Raw genomic sequence first — 27,473 nt, forward strand, 5'->3', positions numbered from 1 at the left:
AGAAGGAATAAATAAGCTGTTTTAAAGTAAAAGATAGCTGTGAAGAAGAAGAAGAAGAAATTGGGAATTATTTTCATTAAGTTTTTGTTCCTGAAGCGGACTCATTCCCTCACGGTTACGTGCAGCCAGCGAGGTATGTTAACTGTGTTTGTTTATCGCGTATTTGTTAACTTGGGTTTAAATGTTTATTTGTAATATTTATGTTTGGTCATTCTGTACTTTTATGTAGTGACAGCTTGACGGTGGATTTTATGGTGTTTCGGAGGAGAAGTGTGACGGAGGAATAAATCATTAAGTGAATGAAGAACCGTGGTGTCGTGTATTAACTGGAGGGAGTGATAATAAGCAACGAACAAACAAACAAAAACCTTTTAATGTGATGAAGGCTTGTAATGAAATTTAAAACAGTTTAAAAGACTGTTGAGCTGATCATGGTGTATTGCAAAAGAAAAAGAAAACCATACAAAAATTATAAAAACACACAAAAATGCCATGGACAAGACCAACAAACTGCGACTGATGAAATTTTATTTGGAAAAATAAATTAATCAACCGATACTTTCTTGCGCTGCATACAGTACAATGAAATAACATTGTTTTCATTCTGATTCAGATTGTTATACCAAGGACAGTAGAGTACATATACCGTTTCTTTTCTACTAAAATGAAATGTCAGCTAGCACATTTACTGGTTTAACATGGGGCTCTTTAAATAAATGTTCCATGAAAAACAAAAAAATACAATACATAGATTTCCAACTCAATGATATGGCAGGCATAAGAAAAACTGCTGTATAGAAAATGATGTCCATGCAAACAGATTGTGGAAGATGGCCCATAAAACAGCAAAAATAAATAAGTGAATAATAAAAATGCACAACTTTTACAGGAAGATGGAAACATTTTGTCCACAATGACATTTGTTTTCTTGTGCAAAATGTTTCAACAGCCCATTTTTGTGTAGCTACACAGAACATGTTAAAACCTTTGGCAAGTTTTTCTTTGTGAACAAAGGTCTGTGCGAACTGAATACCAAGTATAGCCTGATGCAGAAATAATGGCAAGATGTAAAACTGCACATCCTATAAATAAAGATATCAACTATTTTTTGAAGTAGTTACATTGTTATTTGCTTTGTACTTCTGCAGCTTACCATTTGTAAACCCCGGCTACCTCAAACAGCAGTAGTCTAACAAAAAAAATGTAACAAAAACAGTGATTCCCATCGAAAGTACCAAATATTATTCAAAAGAGTCACATAAATTTTGAGCTTTGATTTTTTTATAATAGATATATAATAGCTTGATCTCTTGGTAAAGTGTGAGAGTCATGAAAAAACAACTTAATGAGAATGTTTTAACCAAAATCATGACATTGTTACTACGTAACCACAGCCAAGATATTTTCAGTCCAGTTGCCACAGGTGTATAAAATCAAGCACCAACCATCAGATCTGTATTTACAAACGACTGTGAAAGAATGGGTCATTCTGAGAGCTCGCCGAGTTTAAGCATGGAAATGTAATCGGATACGAGCTTTGGAAGTCAGTTTGTGAAATTTCTTCCCTCCTAGATATTCCATAATGAACTGGGTGGTGTTGTGATGGTATTATTCCAAAGTGGAATCATTTAGGAATCCTAACAACTCAGCCACAAAGTGGCAGATCATGTAAAGTTGCAATGCATTGCTGCGACGTACAGAGTGTGTAAGAGTCTTTGCTGACTGACTAACAATTTAAGCCTTGCCCATCAACATCGGCACAAAACCAAAGGCGCTTCATGGCATAGGTTTCCATGACCAAGTAGCTCCTGTACTTTTCTTCATATAGTCTATTTGCATGTTCATGGCAGAGCATACACAGTGCAGACATAAAATATGTTTTCTTGTTGCTTAAGTTTCAAAGGCATGTCGACTGTCATATAAAAAAAATCTACTTGGGTCCATGTCCAATGTTTTGCCTAATGCTATTCCAAATATAACATTTCCTTGTAACATAGTCATTTTAGTGCAGTAATGGGATACATTACTGCAGCTTTCTGTTGTGCTATTTTGTTTGGTGGCCCCAGTGAGGATAAAGATTTTTGCAGATGTATGGCCATCTGAAAAGTTATAACTGATGTAACAACAACCAATGCAAACACAAAAGTAATGATAGTTATGGTTACTGTAATGAATTATCTATAGAGAGTACAAAAAATGAAATGCATTACTTTAAAAAAGTAATAGAAATTATGATACTTAATGACCTCAACAATGACGTACACAAAGAAAGAGTTGTCATTTTGTCACCATTTATGAAAGTGCTCTGAGACCAGAGAGAACTTTATTTACTGTGTAGCATTGTATCATCTGAATACATTACTCTGTGGGCTTTAAAGGTTGGAATGGATGTAAACAATGATCCACTCAGGACTGACATATCATTGGCATCGTGACACAGGACAGTGTTAACATGACTCTGTTCAGTATACGTAGTCAGAAGCATTTTAGTTAACTCTCAGAGTTAGTGGAAGTGAAGAATAATGTGAGTATGTCCAAGGGAAAAAACTTTTGCTCTGAATGTAAATGTAGTGACTCTCTCTCTTTTGTCCTTTTACTGATATACCTGAGCCAGCACCCATTAGAACCGTGTTTTTGTTTTGAATCAGTTATAAAACTTAATATTCATATCATTCAGAAAAAAAACTTTACAAAAGCATCATAGATTTAAAAAAAGTCCGAGAGGTAATTTTTTGTGGCTGCATTAACAAAGGCTGCTTAAATAGTGATAATGAAGGCTCTGTAAGGAGGCAACCAATGTGGCCGATAACTTGGTTTTGTAAGAGGAACTGATTTGATCAGAATTCTAACAGTGAATAAGTGAGGCAACAAATACAGTTAATAAGATGAAGCGCCTTCCATATGGATTCATGGATGAAGAGCTACTGTTTGCATTGAGCAGGAAGAAAGGGCTGCTGGAGTTGGAGTTGAAGTTGAAGTTTGTGTTGTAGTCTAAATCAGGCTGAGATCTGAGGGACGGTGTACCTTCACATCCACGCTCAATCTGCCCGCTGCGAAACAATGCATCATTGAGGAGATCCGGTAGGCGACCATTGAGGTCCACTGACGCCAAACAGCCCTGGAAGCCTTCTCTGGAAGCCACCAATTTAGGCAGGTTGCCATACATGCCTGGACCCAGTCCAGCAATGAACAGATCACCTGGGGCACAGAAAAAATGTAAAAGTGCAGGAGAATATTATCTTTAAAAAAATGTATACAGAAAAAGAAAAAGCTGAAAATTCTAGGTGGATATTTATAGAAAGATTTGTGTTGAAATATTTTCAGATCTAAATGACATCAGGACAGTGAAACTTGAAAGAAAACAAAACTTTTAATTAATTATGAAACCGAACTAAAGAGAGCCCACATATCACACAGGGTTTTCCTCTTGACAGCTGTACACGTACTTTGATTTTTATTGTTGTTTTGTTATTGTTAAAAGAGGTAAGATATACTTGCTTTTCACCTACAAGTCTGAATACAATGCTGGCTGATTTGCAAATGTATGCTAATTATTCACATTCTTATTACTTGAGCCCACATACTATTTTACTGTTGCATTACTGGGAACACCAGAAAAATCCAGCTGTACTGTCTTGTTAAGTCTGATGTAGTTATTGGGGGTGGTTTTAAAAAAATGTCCTCTATCCAAATTGATTTTAGTTTGAATAAAGCGATATCGATTCATTAAATCCTGAATCAATGTTTAAATATAAAAGTATTTTGTCAGAAATGCCAGAATCTCAGGTTAAAGCTCACAAAACTATTTCAACAACCACCAAACAGCTAAAACAGTAAATGAGAGCAGGCAAATGGATTCCACACAAAGATGTAAAGCACAAAGCATGGATCGTTCACCCGACGGCACGTACACGGACACGCCATCGGTGCTGAAAGCCTACATCTCACAGATTCTGAAGCTGCAGGTTTCATCACGCTCTGACCAAAATTTGCTGAACCAGCAGCAAAACAAAATGATCAAAACTATGCTTCATGAATTTCCTCGTACTTTTGCTGTTTTGCTTCCACCACGATAAAATCGCACTTCAGCTTTCTTTCAGTGTACTCAGAGACCAGTTTACCATCAAAAATCTCCATTATTCGCTTGCTTATTACGCACAAGTCTACTAGTGTGTACAGTGCTGCCGGCCACTGTTTTTTTTTTTTCTCAAAAATAACTGAAGAAATGTAAACTTCTACAAATGATGCCAAATTACAAAACACTTAGCTGTATCTCTAATCAAACTTTGCTCTGCTTCACTTCAGCAGCATCAGGTCATGTTCACATGTTGAATCATGGTTTTCTTTAGTTTGTGTTCTACTGCAGAATATTTCTAAGTTTATCTGCTATAAAAAGTCAGGCCAGGAAAATCTGCTTCATGTTTTTCTGTTTTATCCTCAGTTACTTTGACACAAAGGCCTCTGCTGTGATGCTCACACCTCTGATGAAGTCCCAGCTTTGTTTTTATACATAGATATAAAAATATGGATATGTACTGATAAATGATCAGAATTATAATATTTCTGACTGTCTGAGTCAAAACTGAATCGAATCGAATCGAATTGAATCGGGACCGTCGAGTCAGTTATAGAAATCAAAATCGATACCCAGCCGTAGTAGTTATTCTCTTCAAAAACCAACTCCTTCATTTCACAAATGCAAACAAGCATCAAGGCATGACTGGGGAATAGTCTTGAAGTATTTCAATGTCAGTATATTGACCCACACTTCCTGCTGTCAAAGTCAAGCCTAGCATCCATGAAAAAAAAAGATTCAAAGTTGAGTTAGAAGTAAGTAGTAAGCTGGCTGACCAGTTGGCATCAAAGGATGTTTGCCATGACCCCAGCCTCAACACAATTAGTGATTTATATTTGGCAGTCCTGAACTTTAACTTCAAATTCAATTAAGTCAACAGTGATTCATCTTTCTGAATTGTTAAATTATTTGATTTATATTCCCAAGGTTACAGCATGCACCACAAAGTGTCAAAAACTGGGCTTGAAGGCACGCTACACATAAATAGTGCTCATTAAAAAAAGTTGTACGGGTATACAAAGACTACTGAAAAGTTTTCAGGATAGATCAGATAGAACTTCCAGATGTAAACAGTAAGGCCGATGACACTTGAAACACTGTAATATCTGTGTCTGGGTATAATAGACAGAACAATACTGAATGGCATTCCATGTATCCAGTACTCACTGTACACTCTATGGAGTGCTGCAGCTGTATCTGTGATCTATATCTCCCGTATTGTCAAAGTGTACACATTAATTTGTGTAGCTCCACCTCTAAAAACAGTTCTGTGTTAGAACACAGCTAAGAGGATTGTGCATCTATAGTCCTGAAATTAAAACAGCTTGAATAGATTGTAATAAAGCATTAAGAAAAAAAGTTTTAAAGTTTATTCATAACAATAATAATAATAATAATAATAATAATAATAATAATAATACATTTATTTATAGGCATCTTTTAAAACCCTCAAAGGGCTTGAGGCATGATTTGTGTGTCTCCTGCCAAAATGAAACCAGGAAGCTTTTGCATGTAAGGTAAAATGTCTTAACCAGTATACCACAGAGTGTAACTTAAACACTCGTTTCTTATCAGTTCAGCAAACAACCACTATATCTAAATGAAAAACTGAGACATGTCACAAGAGTCATATCTTGAGTATACCTTTAAGGTCCAGATTCTTGGCACCATTGATACTCTGACTAGTGGCTGTAGCATCTACTTTCAGCGTATGGGTGTTGCTGTTGTCTCGGGTAATAGCCACATTGTGCCACTGATTGTCATTTAGTGCCCTTTCGCTTTTTCCCTTGATGAGGTTGGGCCCATTTCCAAGGTCAAAAACATAGTGTATGTACCTACAAGAGAAAAATCACTAGTTATATGGGATGTAACAATTCTGAAAACAAGTCTGAAATAGCAATACAAACATCTGCCATTTGCAAATTAGTAAAAATATAGCAGAAAGATTAATTTTATCCTATAATGAAGGTTCAGCCATGATTAGGATATCCGACTTTCAATAAAAATGTGTTTGTCTGTTATTCTTATTGGAACACAATAAAATCAACCATTCAACAGCCATTAAGAAAAGTTTAACAGGTATCCTCTAAAGGAAAGTTTACCCTTTAACTAGTTCCACAGCAATGAAATCATTGCCATCTCCAGAGTTGAAGAGTATGAAGCCATCTGGTGAAGTGGTCTTGAACTGAAAGAAGAGGTGCATGGACGTGTAGGCCTGTAAAGTGGCCAGGCTGAGATAGCTGCTCTTGGATTTGAAGGTGACAGGGTCAGCGATAATGGAGCGAATCCCAAAGCGGGCATTGAGCTCACAGTAATCAATGTCACCATTCTTGCATAAGTCAATGTATAGCATGCCGTTAAATCTGAGAAACAGAAAAGAACAGGTAGTCAAAAATAAGGAAACATTTTTAAAAATCTACAGAATATTCATCTTAGAAGTATAAATACCTTAGGCTCTGGAGGTGACCAATGAAGCTGGATGGAATGCTAGAAACAAATCGGCGCTCTGTCATTATGCCTGTTTCGATGTTATGGAACTCCAGACGAGTGTGGTCACCCACCATTTGGCCTGGAGACGGGGAGGGTGGAGGGGAAGGGTTGAAAGAAAGACAAAAAAACGAAAAGAAAATAGAACACTGTCTGACACTAACACAAAAGGGCTGATTTAAGGAGAAAATTACATTACACAGTATTAGATGAATGCAAACTGACACTAATGGGTACATGTGTACTTGCTTTTTTGGAGAAGAATTACACACTGATTTTACTGTTTATGGCGAGGTGCTGTAGCATGGTGGAATAACACTGACAAAGACATACTAAGAATATTTCCAGTTGATGGAGGCAAGTACCTTCTGCTACATCATCGTCAACCGTTAGCTTGTAGGTTTTGCCACGACGCACCACACGCACTGTATGCCATTCATTATCATTGAGCTTTTGCCCAGCATACAGGGTCTCCGGTCCCTTGCCTGAGAACAATGGTCAGTCACAAAGTTAAGGACATCCTGAGAGCCTAAAACCAAACCTTTGCTTCCCACCAGTGACATTAGGAACATTTACAGGTCTTCCACAACCTGGTTAGTTTGAAAATGACGTAAAAATTGGATTGAAACTAGATCTGATGGGAAACAAAGGTTTGATATAGTCATTCATTTATTTACACAGGGTAAATGATATGAGCACAGATGTCTGTGCTCATATCATTTACCTGACTGCTAAGCAGTAGAAATAATTGCTTTTACTCATCATAGAGTTAAAGAAATCTTCCTGTCATTCCTTCCATTTTCTGCACTCCGTTTTTATCTTCGTTTCGTAATCTCCTGCTCCAATAAAAAAAATGCTATTACCATGACCTGTTGTTTATGTTTGTGTATATCAAACATTAGGGCTTGATCAAATTCCATGTTATTACTTGTAAAAAAAGGCCTCAATTTGAATACATACTAATGCGATAAGATGTTAAATCAACTATACAATGAACTATAATTCTTCTAGTGTCTTTTAAGAATGACTTTATATCAGTGGTCCCCAATCCCCGGGCCACGGACCGGAGTTGTTTGGTACCAGGCTGCGAGAGTTGAGACTCAGGTGTGAAATTCGTGGTTTTTGTCGTTACTTTTTTTAATCGTTACTTTTTTTAATCGTTACTTTTTTTAATCGTTTTTTTAATCGTTTTTAGTGTTAACTTGGTTTCACTGGGTCTTTTCCTGTGTGTTATGAATAAATCTTTTTTTTTTTGGTACCAGTACTGGTTTTATTTTGTTGTATTTATACGCGACGCCGGTCCGTGAAAATATTGTCGGGCACCGTAGACAAGAAATGTAATTATATTTTTCCATGGTTTCCGGACCAACCTATCCTTTGCACAAGCAGCTCCAAGAATTTGGTGGACCTCATATATTAATTATTTATTTGAGTGGCTGGAAGGGGATAGCTAACATCCCAACTTTTTGTTTAATGTATGCATTCCTGCCTCTTATTCCTTGCAGTCCTGTGCGGTGCTACAACTTTTGGTATTGATCCAATACCAAGTAAATACACGAGTAATACAGATACCAACACTTTGAACCCATAAAGTCAGATTATGTAGGCAAGTTGGGGAGAAGTTGATGAGATTGATCATCATCAATTTTCAAGAAGCTCTCTGAAACGTGGGAAATAATTTTAAAAGTTTTTTTAAAATTTATAATTATTCATATCAAAAAGCTCAAAGGATAATGTATATTCTCAATAATGTGGAATATTCTTTATATTAATATTATTTTTTTAACTTGTACATTCTTTGAGTATTTAAATTAAAATCTAAATTGAGTTAAATCATTTTAATTACAACTTTAAGCTAATTGAATCTCCATTACCCCATTATGAGTAAAAGCAATCGTAGTGATTTTGGAAATCACTGTAAAACAGCAACAGACACACTATAAGTAGAAAGAGCTTAATGATTCATCACAGCTAGCCTGAAAAATGCTTAGAAAGTTCCCTAACGTAACAAACTATCCTGTGAGCTAGTTTCCTCTGAAAAACACACTTTCTTCAATAAATAGTCAAATATTGAATTCAATTAAAAGACTGTTTGATTTTTCAGTCTTTTGAATCTCGGTTTTTTTAGGAGTGTAAAATACACAATCAGTACTCAGCTAGTTCTCATTAGTATGCATGTTACTTATGGAAACACAAATTTCAGTTTAAAAAACTGTCTCATTGTACAGAAAAAGTACTGGACTCAAAACGCCACCTGATGAAACAACATATGAATTTTTCCTTGGATTTATATTTCTCTATTAGTGTGCTTTGAAAAATAAGCAATGATAGCTCTTAGTTCTACATAGGCTTTACCATAGCGTTATTATGGATATTATCAATGTTTTAACAAACACTCAAATTCAAAATGATTCAAAAAATTCAATTTTTATGGTTACATCGTTTAGCTTGTCAAGTTTTCCCCTTAAATAAGGCTTTAATATTTGGTGTTTATAAATTCCTTACATAAAATCAAAGGTAGGATATGAGCACTCCTGTACTGGCCATGAAAGCTTACAAACGTAATTACTTTAGTCCTTTTAGACAAAGTTTAAATCTGATTACTTTCACTCATATTCCACTGAAGACAAAGGTTTGTATGATTTTTATAGTCAAGTTCATCATTTTGGTGCTAACCAATAATGACAGATTAATAATAATCGTTTAATAATAACTTACCTTGGTCAGTGTCATTTACCTACATCAGTGTTAACTTCAAGCTAATATTGCACTCTTTAGAGAACAATATGTACTAACTTATAGCTAAAGGACAAGCTCTACACCACTAATTTCTATTGGTTTGCTACCACAGAACATAACAGTTGCTCATCCTTTTCATACATTCTTACCAAATTTCATATTTATCTTCATCTAATTTTAAATGCCATCTTGTGAGGTAACACCAAAAGATTGTTCATCTACCGTACCAGTGTCTCCATTACTGAGGCAATATGGTGCCATAGCGCCAAACTGGAAAACAAATGTCAGTAGTACTCTGCTAGTATTGGCTCTCAATTATTATTTCCCACTCTGTACCAAAGAATGTGGCAAATGTAGTGAAATATACTGTATTTACTGTATATTCACGTATTTTTCTCCCAAGGAAGGTAAGAGTAATTGAATCTCATCTCAAACCTTCTTTAAATATTGGTTATGTAGATTACACAGAGGAAACAGGATGCAAGACTGATTTTATCTGTGATCCTCTGGCATATATAAAATGACCCTAAAACGAGGAATTACATCATCACCATTTCATTTCACTGAGTCTGTTTCTAATGCTTTATGTTGCTCAAACTCACCCTTCAAATAAGAAGATGGTGGATTTTGAAAAATTACATTTCTTTCTTCTTTAAAAAATAAAAAACATCGATATCATTAACAAACAAAACAAAATGAAACTTGAGTGTTAACTTACTGGAGTTACAGTTTATCCTGATACAGTCTAGATGGGGAAGAATAAATGACAGATGAAATTGCATCCTTCAAGGTTACTGCTGCAGACATCCAAAAACAAAAAATCCACCCTTCCGGGGACGTACACATGCAGTAAAGGCAGCCATTTCATTCCTTTGGTCTATCTTTAGAATGATCTCTAAGTCAAACAATCATTTATAAATATAACATGTCATTACTTAATACATTAATTTCTGCTCTTTTATTAATCAACAGTGCTGTAATTAATAATTGTTTAAGTGCTATATTTACATAAAAATGGCCACTTGTAATACCAGCTACATGGGTTTTCCGACCCAACACTATTTGACTTTGGATTTAAATCAAAGCCTCTGCACCAATAAAATTGTCTCAGTTACTTAATAAAAACAAAAAATAATTATAAATGGATCTGATATTCAAACAGATTTTTTAAAATAGACATTTGTAACTGAGAAAAAGCAAGTTCATTATCTGAACTAAGGCCAGAATAACTGCCGCACACTGCGACAGCGAGGGTTGGTCACCATGTGGCTGGTGGTTTCATGTGTCGTCAACCGCAACAGAAAAGTGGGAGCAAACAGCCACGATCCAGTCAGCACCAGCACCGTGCAGAAGCACAGGAACCCCAATCATCAAAACTCCTGCCATACTATTCCCGCATGTTGCTAAGCTCGATCAAAGGGTCAGGCTACTAACATTAAGACACAGTTTAGTACAAAACTATGGATAAATATGGGATATAAAATCATAGAAAGTACTGACCAATTGGCGCTTCATTTTTTGAAATTAAAAAACAAGAGTATGCCTCATCAAATTCATCTAAATGGTATACAACTTAACACCGTTAATCAAACAAGACAAACTGTATATACGATATAGAATAGACAAAATGCAGTTTGTATCTCGTGTTTCTTTGCCATTTCTTCTTCTTTGTTTTTTTTTTTCCTTTTTAACATTGGGGTTGCAGCTAGCTGTAGGTTTTGCTGGGCTCTGTTCTCGGGCTGTTCACCTGACGGGCCGCAGGCTTAAGGCCTTTGAAGGTGTGAATACCATCTTTTGACAAAGCATGATGGGAAATGGAGTTGATGGGAAAACAAGCAAAAGGAAGACGCTGAAAAACCACAAAATTTAATAACAAAAAGAAACTATCATGAGCAACAAAAAACAAAAAGACACCCAGAACAACAGCAGGGTGACACAGAAATTACCTAATGTCAGACACAAAAATGAAGGTAGTGGAAAGAACACTTGTTCCTTTTATATCCTATCCTGCTGAATGATGGATCAGTGGTCATTCTTACTACGAATTACATCTGAGAAAATCTCAGCACAGTCTGTTCTTTAAAAAAATAGATAAAATAAAAAGAACAAATAGAAACCAGACATAGAATCTCTTTATGATGTGTATTCTACTTATTTTGCTTTTACTGTCTCAAAGGTTCTATAAACAAAAGTGAGTACACGTTTCTGATTCAAAGGTTGTCCAAACATATTTAATAGTGAAATAAAATGTATATATTTTTAAATGTTTTCCAGTAATTGCTGTCTGGTGATTCATGTACACATTAACACCCATGCAAAAGAGAACTGACAGCTGTTCTAAAGATGGTTGAAATCTTTGAGGGATCACCGTGATGAGTAACCAATGAAAAGACGAAAAAAAAGAGAGAATAGAAAAGGAGAAGTTACCACTCAACGGTAAACCATCTCACAGTGAAGGTGGAGGTGTAGTGGCAGATGGGTGGGTGGGGCATACGATACCTAGATTGACCGTGAGTTTGACGCGACTCCCGTCCAACTCCAGCCGTAGTGTGTCGGCTGAGTCTCGGGAGGTAGTGGCCATGAGGAGACCATAAGCCCGCTGGGAGCGAAACCGCAAAGACACATCCTCAGCTTCAGTATGCATGATGGTCGGCATCACAACCTTCATATACATGCTGCCATCATAGGAGAGGATAGAAGCCTCTGAAAGAGAAAGTCAGGAACATAGTGACATTGGCTTCCTGTTAAATCCAGAATTGAATTCAAAATCCTGCTCCTCACATACAAGGTCTTAAATAATCAGGTCCCATCTTATCTTAATGACCTTGTAGTACCATATCACCCTATTAGAGCACTTCGCTCTCACACTGCAGGCCTACTTGTTGTTCCTAGAGTATTTAAAAGTAGAATGGGAGGCAGAGCCTTCAGTTTTCAGGCCCCTCTTCTGTGGAACCAGCTTCCAGTTTGGATTCAGGAGACAGACACTATCTCTACTTTTAAGATTAGGCTTCAAACTCCTCTGTGATTTTCTCAACCATTTTGTCTTTGTTTATCTTGCTGACATCCTGATCTTGTCCTAGTCTCTTCTAGAACACAAGTCCCAGGTCCAGCAACATGTTTCAACATCTTCTGAAGAACAAGCTCTATGTCAAGGATAAGGAATGTGAGTTTCATGTAGAGTCTATGTTGTTCCTTAGATTCATTATTTGCAAAGAACAGTTAAGCCAGACACAAAAAAAGTACAGGCAGTGGTAGATTGGCCAGTTCCCATAACTGAAAGGAGCTCCAACGCTTTATAGGTTTTGCACATTTCTATTGCCGTTTCATCCAAGATTTCAGCAAGATTGCGTGACCACTAACCACTTGACCTCTCCCAAAGTAAATTTTCAGTGGAAGTCTGCCATGCAAGATATCTTTGACATGCTCGGGGAATGCTTTGCCTCAGCCCCAGTCCTCATTTAACCATTTAGGCAGTTCTTCATGGAGGTGGATGCCTCAAACTCTGTGATGGGAGCTTTGTTTGCCCAGCAAAAGGAAAGTAAATCCATCAAACTGGTCCTACAAGAAAAAGGCACTGGCTGGAAGGAGCAGGGCATGCCTTTGTCATACGGACAGATCACAAAACCTTGCATATCTCCGGACTGCAAAGTATTACAATGCTCATCAGGCCAGGTGGATATTATCCACCTCTGCCATATTTAACCTCAACATTACCTATCGACCAAGGTCCTGTCACATCAAACCTGATGTGCTATCCCAGAAACTCTCCATCTCCTAGTCCTCCACAGAATAAGAAACCATCCTTTCATTGGACTGCATCATTGGTTCCCTGAGTTGGGAGATTGAGTCCCTGGTCTGGGATGCTCAGCGGGATAAGCCTGACACCAGAAATGGGCCACCCAGCTGTCTCTACATCCGTTTAAGGTTTATTCCCAGGTAACACACTGGGCCCATTTGGTAACACTGTCATCTTAACCATCATCAATCGCTTCTCCAAAGCTGTCCATTTTGTTGCTCTTCCCAAGCTTCCTTGAGCTCTAGAAATTGCCTCGCTGCTTACTGATCACATCCTCTGGCTTCATGGAATCCCCTTAGACATTATTTTGGATTGTGGGCCTCAATTCACCACTCGTGTTTGGAAAGAGTCGTGCACAACTTTGGGAGCACAGGTTAGTCCCTCTTCTGGCTTTAACAGGAATTTGAGCTGCAGAGGGGAACCAAACAGGGATGTCACCTGACTCCTATGCTTTTCACTCTCTATATTGAATCACTGGCCCAAATGGGTAGGCAAAGTGAATAGAATACAGGAAAAAGAAATTAACAATGAGATAAATACCATAAGCCTATTTTCAGAAGATGTTATGATTTATCTGTCAAACCCAACAAACTCCTTTACTCGGTTGGTGCAACTATTTGATATATTTAGCAAGTACTCTGGCTGTAAGATACATATTCAGAAAATTTTCATGTTCAACTGCTTACCAGATCAGAACCTTTAATTTAAAGTAAATTGGAGAGCTAAATAACTTAAATATCTGGGTGTAGCTATAAATGAAAACCTGACAAAACTATATCAAACCAACTATGACTATAATGATAGTAACTTTGACATTGACAGATGGTTTTCCTAACAATTCAGATTAAATGATAGAATTAGGGTGATAAAGATGAATATACTGCCACAATTACGAAACCTATTTTCATCAGTGCCAATAGCAGCACTAAAAATTAAATTACAAAAATGGGATGAACTCATTTCCAAATTGGTATTCATTCAGCTCTTGTTAACATATATGAATATACAATTTCCATGATCATTTCAGATCCTATACTTGTTTCATCTTAAAGGAAATGTGCATCCAAAGGACGAATACCTGTTTAAGATTCTTCTGGTATTGGCAAAGAAAACTAACTAACTGTTGACCAGCCACTTGAAGATTTATACCAGACAGATAGAGACCACAAGTATAAACCAGCTGTACTCCACCAAATCGTCCAAGGTGTGTTCTCAGTGGCAGGGGACCAATATGAGAACAATCCCACCAAGGCTGGAGACGGAACAATACTGGAAGAGCTAATGTGACAAGTGCAAACCATGACAACCCTGCTTGTGGAGCTATGAGAACTATGGGAACATTGACCTATCGGCCAGTAACCTGCCTCAGTACCATATGGAAGCTCCTGTCAGGCATCATAGAGGCTAAGACGAACAGGCACATGGTTCAATTCATTCATTCATTCAATACACCAGAGGGGCAAAACACAGCTACTGCCAGATATACTGGTCACTCAAAACTGTGAGACCAGACTGACTAACCTGTGCACTGCGTAGATTGACTATAAAAAAGTTCTAGGAATACCAAGAACTTTACAAGAAATGAGGAATTTGATGGGGATGTGTCGACAGGCCAGGTCCAAACCAATAACACAAGTCACCATGAACTGCAGGACGCAAAAGGAGATACTCTGTCCCCACTGCTGTCTTGCACAGGTCTGAACTCCCTCAGTGAGATCATTAACAAGACTGGATATGGATACCAATTATGGAATGGAGCAATAATTGGCGACCTCCTCTTCATGGATGATATCAAGCTGTAGGCCAGAGTTGTTTATCAAAGTTCAGTGTTGCACTTTATGGTTTGCCTCTACTTATAGATAACAGATATATCATTTTTACAAAAATCAACTGTAATATCTAATATTTTGCGTACATGTGTTCCCTTTGATTGCTTTATTAGTAATATTACTGAATTTTTTTAGTAATTTGTCACTGCACAGTCAGATTACATTTAACTTCAGAGTCAAAGTGTTTGAAACAACCAAATGGAAAAACTGTAAATCCCCCCCAAAAAATACTTTAAATTGCCTAGATTCACACAACTCTAAACCTAATCTAAGTGGGTCACCAGTGATATTATTCTTTATTTCTGTACCTAAAGAAAAATCCATTTCATTGAGCTCACTTTACACTCTTGCTTTCTGTAGTCAAACCTCTCTTTCCTAAACCCTCTAGGGCTGATTGCCATTTTCTTGCATCCTCATTGCATCAATCAGATTACAGTGATTATTTAGCCTGTCACAGTAGCTTAATTTGATAAATGATCTGATAATATGCTGAAGCATTTCATGTCCTCTAAATGCCCTTTGTTCAGTTTATCTGCATGACTGGAAGCTGTAGTTCTATCACATGGCCACAAGGTGAAGACACAGTCCATCTATCTGCTGGAAAGTCCTGTAGGTAAATTAGGGTGGGTGTGGATCACTGAGAAACATATGTGTAAATTGAAATGTGGATAATAATTGGATAAAGCTAAGCTGAGGAAAAGTAAAGCTTGAGTAGGTAGGTAAAAGGCAAGTGCATCCACCCTGATGGAGTCTGAATAAATCTGCTCATCACTTACTAAGATCTGATAAAAATCAATTTCTTTCTCATCTCCAATAGTCTCATGTACCACCTTACTTTTTGCAGATAGGTCAGGGTAACCAAGTGAAATAACAGCTACATTTCCCCCATATACTTATTTTATTGACATTTTTATGTTTATGTTAGAATGTTGAGTCTCTAAAGCCTAAAACATTTCCTGTGTTGTTCCACATAAAGTTCAATTTAAGTTTATTTCTATGGCACCAAATCAGAGCAAAAGTTGCCTCAAGGCGCTTTAAACTGTAAGGTAAAGGCCCTACAACAGGCCCGCAAGTAATTTTGTAAATAGAATAGAAAATGGCCCGCACTTCAACTTTTGCTTGAGTGTATTGCACTTCTTAGCTTTAACACCAGGGGGAGCTACTGTTGATCAAGGCAGTTGCTCCACCAAAAAGGACAATCACAGAAGAAATTTACCCCAAGTTACTAAACATGGCAGAACCAAAGAAGCGAAAGGTCGAAAGTGAGTGCAGAAAATTTCAGACACGGTGGGAGAGTGAATATTTCTTCAAAGAATTCAAGGGGAAGTGTGTCTGTTTGATCTGCACTGAAACTGTGGCAGTTATGAAAGAGTATAATGTACGACGTCATTATGAAACCAAACATCAGGCCTATGCATCCTACACTGGTGCTGAGCGAGAGCAGAAATTAAAGCAAAGGGTAGCTCTCCTGCGGGGTCAGCAACGGTATTTTTTTCGTGCTCAAATTGTCCAGGAAAAGGCTCCAATAGCAGCTATGAGGTCGCCCAACTCATCGCAAGACATGGCAAGCCTTTTTCAGATGGAGACCTCATAAAACACGGCCTCCTTAAAGTCACCGAAATAACGTGCCCGGAAAAAGTGCAGGACTTCAACAACGTCAGCATGTCCAGAAATCCAGTTGTGCCACGCACTGAAGACTGTCAGCCAACATTAAACTGCAACTGTCTGATAAAGCTGTGCTTTTGATTTTTACTCCATCACATGCGATGAGAGCACCGATGCCACAGACACCGCACAGCTGCTAATTTTTTGCGGGGAGTGGACGAGAGCACGAGCGCTTTAGGTTAGTAAAAATATATTCCACAGTACCCGTGTGTTAATGTGCAGGTACACATGCTTCAAATATCAATAATGCGCATCAATTCTGTCACCACCCTGCTTTTGCGCACCACTTTCTTATATGCGTTTTTCTTGTTAACACACAGAGTACACACCGCTGTGCACAGTGCACGCACACGCAAAGTCAGCTGATCTCATCTGATGCAGATCTGCTCCTTGATCAAGTGACATTTGTCCGGATTTTTGGCATGAGTGGCGTCGGATCAGCACCGCGGCTGGATGGCCCGATTTACATACCCAGCGCAGCTGATACTCACCAGAATAATTTACTAATTATTATATGCACTCCTGTTATTAAGTCCAGTTCAGTCTGTTAATGTTGATAACCGTTTCAAACGAACGTTAATAGGTGTGTTGCTAAGCCTAAGAACTTAAATAACAAGCTTGAAATGTCCCCGTCCCATTTTCCCCTTTATTGTTTTTTCTCTGTGCTGTAAATCTTCTGTCCAAGAAGAAATCTGCTGCTGTTCTGAGAATGAGCTACCAAAGCTTTTTCTGAATAAATCAATAAAGATCCATTTATGGAAAGCTGTGATGAAGGCAGTTTTGTCTTTAATTATATTCAACAATATAACACATTTGACCACTTTTAAGTGATTTTTAATACAGTAAAGTTAAGGTTATATACTTAATTTCTAGTAAGTGGCCCCGCCCCTCCTATATTTTTATGTATATTTATACATTTTACTGCCGAAAGTATTTGCTCGTCAACCTTCACGTGAACTTGAGTGACATCCGATTCTTAATTCATAGAGTTAAATATGAGGTCAACCAACCGTTTGCAGATATAACAGCTTGAACTCTTCTGGGAAGGCTTTCCACGAGGTTTAGGAGTGTGTTTATAGGTTCTTCTTTCAGAAGCACATTTGTAAAGTCAGACAATGATGTTGGATGAATTCCAGTGTCATATTTTCTGTTCCTAAGTTTTGTCCTATGTTCTGAGTTTCTGTGTTCTTTATCCAGTTCTTATTATGATTACTTTCTTGGTCCTTGTGTAGTTTCCAGTATTTCCTAGTTTAGTAATTCATGTTTCTAGTTCTAAGACTCTTTTCTTAGGTAGTTCCTGCTTTGGCCTTATTCCTGTTTTTAGCACTGTTTATATAGTGTCCTTTCAAGCTCCCCTGTACAGGGAGTGCAGAATTATTAGGCAAGTTGTATTTTTGAGGAATAATTTTATTATTGAACAACAACCATGTTCTCAATGAACCCAAAAAACTCATTAATATCAAAGCTGAATGTTTTTGGAAGTAGTTTTTAGTTTGTTTTTAGTTTTAGCTATTTTAGGGGGATATCTGTGTGTGCAGGTGACTATTACTGTGCATAATTATTAGGCAACTTAACAAAAAACAAATATATACCCATTTCAATGATTTATTTTTACCAGTGAAACCAATATAACATCTCCACATTCACAAATATACATTTCTGACATTCAAAAACAAAACAAAAACAAATCAGCGACCAATATAGCCACCTTTCTTTGCAAGGACACTCAAAAGCCTGCCATCCATGGATTCTGTCAGTGTTTTGATCTGTTCACCATCAACATTGCGTGCAGCAGCAACCACAGCCTCCCAGACACTGTTCAGAGAGGTGTACTGTTTTCCCTCCTTGTAAATCTCACATTTGATGATGGACCACAGGTTCTCAATGGGGTTCAGATCAGGTGAACAAGGAGGCCATGTCATTAGTTTTTCTTCTTTTCTACCCTTTCTTGCCAGCCACGCTGTGGAGTACTTGGACGCGTGTGATGGAGCATTGTCCTGCATGAAAATCATGTTTTTCTTGAAGGATGCAGACTTCTTCCTGTACCACTGCTTGAAGAAGGTGTCTTCCAGAAACTGGCAGTAGGACTGGGAGTTGAGCTTGACTCCATCCTCAACCCGAAAAGGCCCCACAAGCTCATCTTTGATGATACCAGCCCAAACCAGTACTCCACCTCCACCTTGCTGGCGTCTGAGTGGGACTGGAGCTCTCTGCCCTTTACCAATCCAGCCACGGGCCCATCCATCTGGCCCATCAAGACTCACTCTCATTTCATCAGTCCATAAAACCTTAGAAAAAGCAGTCTTGAGATATTTCTTGGCCCAGTCTTGACGTTTCAGCTTGTGTGTCTTGTTCAGTGGTGGTCGTCTTTCAGCCTTTCTTACCTCGGCCATGTCTCTGAGTATTGCACACCTTGTGCTTTTGGGCACTCCAGTGATGTTGCAGCTCTGAAATATGGCCAAACTGGTGGCAAGTGGCATCTTGGCAGCTGCACGCTTGACTTTTCTCAGTTCATGGGCAGTTATTTTGCGCCTTGGTTTTTCCACACGCTTCTTGCGACCCTGTTGACTATTTTGAATGAAACGCTTGATTGTTCGATGATCACGCTTCAGAAGCTTTGCAATTTTAAGACTGCTGCATCCCTCTGCAAGATATCTCACTATTTTTGACTTTTCTGAGCCTGTCAAGTCCTTCTTTTGACCCATTTTGCAAAAGGAAAGGAAGTTGCCTAATAATTATGCACACCTGATATAGGGTGTTGATGTCATTAGACCACACCCCTTCTCATTACAGAGATGCACATCACCTAATATGCTTAATTGGTAGTAGGCTTTCGAGCCTATACAGCTTGGAGTAAGACAACATGCATGAAGAGGATGATGTGGACAAAATACTCATTTGCCTAATAATTCTGCACTCCCTGTATATAGTTCTTTATTTCTCCATGTTTGTGTGTTTTACTCTCCATCTGTGTTTATGAGTTATGTTCCGTTTTGATGACCGAGTTGATCATTCATACTTATGATCATTTGAATGGTACTCATGGCCAGTCATCAATGACCATTGATCAATGAGCAATGGCCATTGATCATCGGTTGTTGATCAAGGGTCATGACAATTTGCAGATTAATGATCAAGGATCTGACCTCACAGCCACAGTTCATTCAGTGGGCTGGTTTCAGACATTATGCAAATCTAGTGTTTATAAGATTGGGGAAACCTGCAGTCAGCTGAGACTGAAGAAGTCACTTGGATGAGTGACGAAACAATTCTCCCACTGAAAACAACCAGATGAACAGACTTTTTGGGATGTTCCTGTACACTTTGCCTGCTGCTTGCTTATGGCCTTCCGTGTATGCCCTGCTTGCTAGGATCTTGCACCCTACTGTTATATGCTGGACTGTCTCAGACGCATTTTTGTACAGCCTGCACCTGGGTCTTGGATGGTGTAGCGTAGACCTGAGCCTTTGTGGCTTGTTCCGGTGCTGCCATGATAAGTGGCTCTGTGCTATCTTTTAGTCCAGCATTGTACAGCAACTGGTAGGATTTCTCTATATTAGCCACTTCTATCTGCTGTTGGTACATCCTGTGCAGGGACGCGCCTTTCTATTTCTCAGGTTTTTGCTGCCTGAGATATTCACTAAGCACACTATCAGTTGCTGCCAGCTTGATGATTTACTCACAGATCTTGGCTGTTTCATCTTGGATAGTGGTTCTGACACTCACTCGTCCTCTGCCTCCTTCCCTCCATTTGATGTACAGTCTCAGGATTTGGGGTGAATCCCTCTATACATGGTAAGGCACTTTCTTGTCTTGATGTCAGTGGCTTCTCTCTCCTCCTTTGGCCAGCTTATTACCCCACCAGGATAACTGACGACAGGCAGGGCATAGGTGTTGATTGTCCGGATGTTGTTCTTCCAATTTAGCTGACTCCTAAGAACCTGCCTTATTCTCTGCTAGTATTTGGTGGTTGCAACTTTCTAGTGGCCTCATGATTTCCATTTGCCTGTGGGATTCATAGGTAATTGTAGCTGTCCTCAGTGTCTGCAATATTGGCTCCATGTACCACAAACCCCTCAGTTATGATTACCTTCTCTTTGATAACATCAGAGTATACTTCTCTAGTCAGAATGACATTTTGATGTAATTGTAATCGTATCATTACATACAGCAGTGGGGAGAGACGGCACCCCTGAGGGATGCCAGTGCTGATTGTCCATGTGTGGGATGTGATGCTCCTCAGCCTCACCTGCTGCTTCCTGTCCATCAGGAACCTGGTGATCCACTGATAGGTGGAGCCGGGTACAGTACGTTGTGTGAGTTTCTGGTGGAGGATGTCTGGCATTATGGTGTTGAAGGCCAAGCTGAAGTCCACAAGTATCTTTGTGTATGTCCCAGATTGATAAAATCTGGGACATACACGGTGGTCTGCGATGTTCTACAGGTAGCTTAACACCAGTCCTTCACTTTATGACCACAGACGTCAGGGTGACAGGTCTGTAGTCATTTAATCCTGTGATGGCGGAGGTGAAGGCTGCAGGTATTTTTGCCTAGGAGTGAAGTGAGGGCAAGCAGATTGGAGGTGTGAATGGTTCTCTTTCAAATCTGCACTAAAACGCGCTTAGGTCATCACTCAGGGCCATTTGTTGAAATGCAATTTTATAGCTCTTCACTGTAGCTCCTCTTTCCTACCCTGATCTCCGTGCTCTGTTTGTTTCTGGCCTGCTTGTACAGGGCCCAGTCCTCGCTGCTCGCTGCTGTAGGCCTTCTCCTTAGTTTCATTTTACTTTCTAGTTCTTAGGTTCTTGTTCATTTAGTTTGTTCCCTTTTGTGGCTCCCTGTTAGTCTGACATATCTATCATGTATGTTAAGTTCTGTTTCCCAGTCGTGCCTTTCCCTCTGTTCTGTCAGTCCTCGTCTTAGTGTGTGTCTCATGTTTCCAGTTTAAGTTTGTTTTAGGGTTTTAGGCTTTTGTTTCCGTTGTATGTTTCTTTCACAGTAATAAAGCTGGTTCTCATCCTGTCTGCCACACAGCACCCCAATGACACTAGGAATACTATTAATGGTTTTTAATTTCTTTCATGTACAGATGATGGGGACTCACGGAGACCTTCAATGCTGCAGACATTTTTCTGTACACTTTCCAAGACCTCTGCCCTTCTCAGATGTTTACACACACTTCCTTGGGCTTCATGGCTTGGTTTGTTGCAACTATGCAACTATGGGACCTTATAGACAGGTGTGAAGCTTTCATAATCATGTCCATTCAACTGAATTTTCCACAGATGGACTCCAATCGAGTTTTAAAAACATGTGACAGATGATCAGTGATCAGGATGAACTTGAGTTCAACTTTGAGTTTTGTGGCAAAGGTGGCAAGCTTTTACTCACATAAAATGTCTTTAATAATCCATGCCCAACCTATGTTAAAGATGTCACAGTACCATATCACCCTAATAGAGTACGTTGCTCTCAGACTTCTGGCTAACTGGTGGTTCCTATGATATTTAAAAGTAATTTGGGGCCCCTCTTCTATAGAACCAGCTTCTAGTTTGGATTTGTGAGACAGACACCCTCTTTACTTTCAACATTAGGCTTAATACTTTCGTTTTTGATGAAGCATATAAACTGATCTTTTGATTTGGTGCTATATAAATAAAACGAGCTGATGAACTGAAAAACTTTGTGTATGTTATATTTGAGTGGCCCTTAAAAATATCTAGAAAAGTATTTAATATATGAAGCCAAAATTTCACAGCAATCATCATATGAATCATAATTCAAGGCATATACACTCCACATTGATGTCCTGCAAGCGCTTCTATACCTAAAGATATAATCAGAACACTGTTAATTGATATGCTAAAAAGCAGTTCAAGCAATTTGGCTAGGGATGTGGAAATTAGTTTTCATCTCCAATTAGTCTTTATTAAACTGTCTGAACACCATGATGGAAACTGGTCAGAAGGGCAATAGAATATTGTCTGAATAAAAGTTGAATATTGTTAATTGCCTTTTCTGTCACAAGAATTTTGACAGTCTGTCACACACAAAAAGAAGCAAGACAAGAGATAAGGAGAAGGGGAAAGCCCCAAGTTAGTTGAACACCCTGCATCAAATGGTAACTAATTCAGTTTAAATAATTAAACATACAGTAATTATGGATATTAAAGGTTCTTGGAATTCAGTGAGCATGTTGTTCTTTTATGCTAGGCTCAAAGCTGCTAAATGCAAGAATCCTGCTAATGATACAAATATATTTGTATATATTACAAATATATTCAGTTTAGATGTAAGTTTATCTGACTGTTGTCCTTTTTACTGGTCAAATCAACAACATTTTTGTTGATGGTATATCAATAAGGCCAATTCTGCTGGAAATATTAAAATAAATCTGTCTTGTTTGCTCTTTCTGGTTTTATGTGATCTACTTTACATTGAATGTCAGTTTATTTTCTCATCTATTTAATATAAGATACTAAAAATATGTCATACAGTACAGATGAGACAAAAGATGGAAATACTCAAGTCAAACTCAGCTGGACTCAGTCCTGCTTATGTTGTTGAAAGTGAAGCTATGCCTTGGTTCAGGTCCAGCCTAATAAGACATCTATTAATGCAATTGATTTATTAAATGGAATGGTATGAATCTACCAATCTACCAGCTTGCAAATCTTGCAATCAGTACTTCCTTTATAGCTGTCACAATGATTGTCCTGCTTCAGCTAGCTCCATCTGTTCAGATTGCAGTATTAGAGATAGTATGAGTATGTAAGGTTTTTGGAAGAGGACCGAACGTGTCCACATCTAAACATCCACACTTACCTCTCTCACAGGTGCGTGACCAGTAGCCAGTACCAGTGCAGTCACAGATGAATCGATTCCAGCCTTCTTTGCAGACTCCTCGGTTCTTGCATGGGTAGCTCTCACACTGCTTGCCAGGTTGTTTATTGCATGATGGTTTAATGCCAGCCCCATTTTGTGCCTCAGCAATCTGACGGATGTCCTTGCTTCGACCATCAATGAAAAGGTCACGAATACAGCCCACATAGCCATAGTTGAGCATTGCTGTCCAGAGCTCCGTGGGCAGGATGAGGTTGGTGCGGTCAGTTGGAAGCCCCCCCAAATACATGTCACCCTCCAGGTCCAGAATCTCACTCTCACCACTGGCTGTGAACGGAGTTCTTCTGCTGTTTACAGAGATGGTGCCTGAAGAGAAATTTGCAAATTTCATCATAGTGCTCCTACTCTTTGATCTTATGAGATGTGCCATCAATTTTTATTGATTTTGCCTTTCATTATGAAGGTTCCCTCACTGGCATACTACTGGAGTAACAAATTCTTTCCGATTCTGATATTTGAACTTTACATTACTTCAAAAAAATGTTTTTGTATTTGTAGTCCAGTAGATCTGTATATCCCATACATCTAGCCTCACTGACCTGAGCGTCCATCCCTCTGGATGTCGACATGATACCAGGCCCCATCATTCACCTTTGTCTGGGTGGCCTTAACCTTGATAGTCCCAGAGCCCATATCCAGCAGCAGGTACAGGCTGCCATCCAACAGCTCCACAGCAAAGAAATCCACCTGAGCAAGAGAAAAAGAAGCTCCTTATCTGAAAAATTAAGGCAGTTACTTTTTTCTATGGGTGCTTCTTTTTCATTTTCCTAAAATCTAAAATTTGTGTGTCCAATAATCTGATAAAAGACTTTAATCACGACAAATACACAAAACACTCAGTTTTATAGATAAGCATGGATAAAACATGAAAGTACTTCCCAAGTTTGGCCTATAATTAAACCATAATTTAGTTTGTGATACCAAGAAGCAACTTTACGTAAATCAGATTTCCTACACTAGTTTTTCTTTCTTACCCTGTTGCAGTCAGTACAATGTGGCATCACTGTTTAGTGGGGTCACATGTGCAACAGAAGTACATTTTAAACCACGCTCTACCACACCCAGGTTATGTTTAGTGACAGGTAAAATTAACTTAAAACTTCCAACCAGAAAATTGAAGCTAAGGTTAATTATGGAGTTACACAAGGTTCCATGCTAAGGCCTGTGTCCTGTCATCCTGTCTCAGAGTGAAGCTGGAAAACTAGTTCATGCATTTATTACTTCTAGGCTGATCTACTGTAATTCTTTTTTATCAACCTGTCTTAAAAATGCCTTGAAAGTCAAGTCAAGTCAAGTCAAGTTTATTTATAAAGCACATTTAAAAACAACCAAGGCTGACCAAAGTGCTGTACAATAAAATACAAATATAAAATACTATAAAACACAGGTACATAAAATACCTCACTGATAAAACAATAAATTAAAACAATAGGTTAAACCTTGCTAAAAGCCAATGAAAAGAGGTGAGTTTTAAGAGCAGTTTTAAAAGTTCCTAGGCTTGTGGAGAATCTGATGTGAGGGGGTAGACTGTTCCACAGTCTGGGTGCAGCCACAGCAAAAGCCCTCTCTCCCCTAGTCTTTAATCTGTACCTGGGAACATCTAAAAGCATCAAGTCTGCTGACCTCAAAGATCTCCTGGGGCAGTAAATGCTAAGAAGCTCTGCCAGGTAAGGAGGTGCAGTACCGTTAAGAACCTTAAAAACCAGCAGTAAAATTTTAAAATCAATCCTAAAAGCAACTGGGAGCCAGTGGAGAGAGCAGAGGACCGGAGTGATGTGGTCTCTCTTTTTGGAACCGGTCAGCATGCGAGCAGCAGCGTTCTGCACCAGTTGGAGGCGATGCAGACAGGAACGATCTAAACCAGCATAAAGGGAGTTACAGTAGTCCAGCCGTGAAGTAATAAAAGCATGGACCACCCTTTCTAGATCGTTCCTGCACAGGTAGGACTTGACTTTAGCTAAAATCTGTAGGTGATAAAAAGATCCCTTGACTACGGAGCTGATTTGTTTATCAAATTTAAAAGCACTGTCAAAAGTAACACCGAGGCTCTTAATGGAGGAAGTACATTCAGAAGTTAGGGGTCCCATAAAATCAAAGGAAGGGTTGGGGTCTTTAGGAAGCCCAAACACAATGACTTCAGTTTTACTTTCATTTAGATGTAGAAAGTTAAGAGCCATCCAAGTCTTAACGTCAGACAGACAGGAGAATAACGGCTGCAGAGAGTCCTTACAGTCTAACCTCAGAGGGAGGTAGATCTGAATGTCATCAGCAAAAGAGTGGAAGGACACATTATGTTTGCGCAGCACATCGCCCAGAGGGAGCAAATACAGAATAAACAGCAGGGGGCCTAGAATGGACCCCTGAGGTACACCACAAGTTAAAGAAGCTCTGGGAGATGACAGTTCACCGAGGTGAACAGAGAAACTCCTGTTATCCAGGTAGGACTGGAAAAACTTTAAAACAGTACCTTTCAAACTGACACAGTGTTCTAGGCAGGATAACAGTATGTTGTGATTGACAGTGTCGAAGGCTGCTGTCAGATCTAAGGTTACTAGGACAGCAGCACGACCAGAAAGGCCTTCAGTTGATCCAAAATGATGGAGCAAGAGTACTGACGAGGACTTGAAGGAGAGCATATTTCTCCCTTTGGAAACAAAGCATCCCTCCTGATTTGTCTTGAGTATCTTGAAAATTTAGTTGGGTATTTGGTATACCTAGTGCAAATGTTTGAACCCAACTGATCTAAACCACTTGGAACATCTATCAGCGCACACATTGCTAGTCCCAAAGTTGGTTATACCGGAGCATGAAATATATATGCCTCTAAGTATGAGTATATTCTGAGTTTATGTCAAAAAAGTAATACCAAATGCTTCTGTAGACTCTCATATTTGAAGCTAGCATGTAGTTGCTCTGTCAATACTAATTATGTTAGCGGGTCAAAGGGAAATTCCATTATATGTTAGCATTAGCCTAACACTAAATATTTTTTACTTATTTCTCTCAGTTATACCAGCTGTAATTTCAGTTACTAGCGTCAGTCTATACCGTGTAAGATGAGAAATATATTATGTTCCAAATATATGTTGTAACATACTTTTTTGTTATGTTTGTAGTTTTACAGGGAGACATTAGGGAGACAAATAAACCCTGCAATGACAGCTGGACACTTTTGACTCTCCTTTTGCAGAACTCTTTGTCTATCTGCCAAACTGGGGATCAACATACAGGAAGGGCAGAATAGTAAAACACTTCATTCTCATGAATCGTAGTGAGTTCTGTAAAAGAAAGGATGGATGAAACACTGGAAGTGTCCAGTTCTTTATTCTCCAGCCAGCTTACATCATCATCTACTGCTGTCGACAGAGCATGAGCAAAAGCAAAAAGCAGCTGCAGCAGCATTAGCTGAGGCTCAAGCTTGAGAAACGTCTGCGCAAGAAAGTGAGCATCCACAACAGCCCTGCCACACCTTCGCCAGTCTTCTGTGCTTTGAGCCCAAAGAAAGAGTCTTGCAACTGGAGTTATGGAGGACAGCCAGCAAATAATGATCAGTTTCACCATACTAAGTCCAAGGTATGGACACCCACACCTGTAAGCGGTAGTCATTCAATTCAATTCAATTCAAAATTTATTTGTATAGCACATTTAAAAACAACAGAGTTAACCAAAGTGCTTCACAATCACTTAAGAACAAGAGACATACACTGGATGTAATGCCTCAAGAAGAGCTAGATCTTCTTTCCAGATCTGCACAGGCCAAGAGAGTCAGGGCTGCGTACACAAACAATCCCACTTCACGACTTCAGATGGTGTGGCAGAGACTCAAGGACTGTTCTGCTGCACCAGAAGTCATTGAACATCCACTTTTAAAGAAAATTCAGGATTTTCCTAAGCTGACGAACAGAGACAACCAGCATTTGAGAGAATGGGGGGATCTTCTGCTAGAACTTCATGCTGCAAGGACAAGTGGTCATTCCCC

General features: G+C 38.8%; 1 protein-coding gene across 1 annotated transcript in view; it reads right to left on the reverse strand.

Moving 5' to 3' along the window:
• nrxn3a (neurexin 3a) overlaps positions 1-27,473 on the reverse strand; it is a 233,810-nt gene that overhangs the window by 76,254 nt on the left and 130,083 nt on the right. The window contains 9 exon segments of the mRNA XM_013264683.3: positions 3,025-3,198; positions 5,720-5,910; positions 6,178-6,438; positions 6,524-6,644; positions 6,928-7,047; positions 10,020-10,046; positions 11,801-12,004; positions 23,417-23,800; positions 24,034-24,181. Of these exon segments, the coding sequence (XP_013120137.3) occupies positions 3,025-3,198; positions 5,720-5,910; positions 6,178-6,438; positions 6,524-6,644; positions 6,928-7,047; positions 10,020-10,046; positions 11,801-12,004; positions 23,417-23,800; positions 24,034-24,181 (1,630 nt within the window).

Source organism: Oreochromis niloticus, linkage group LG19 (assembly GCF_001858045.2).
Source record: "Oreochromis niloticus isolate F11D_XX linkage group LG19, O_niloticus_UMD_NMBU, whole genome shotgun sequence".
In the NCBI taxonomy this organism is placed as follows: Eukaryota; Metazoa; Chordata; class Actinopteri; order Cichliformes; family Cichlidae; genus Oreochromis; species Oreochromis niloticus.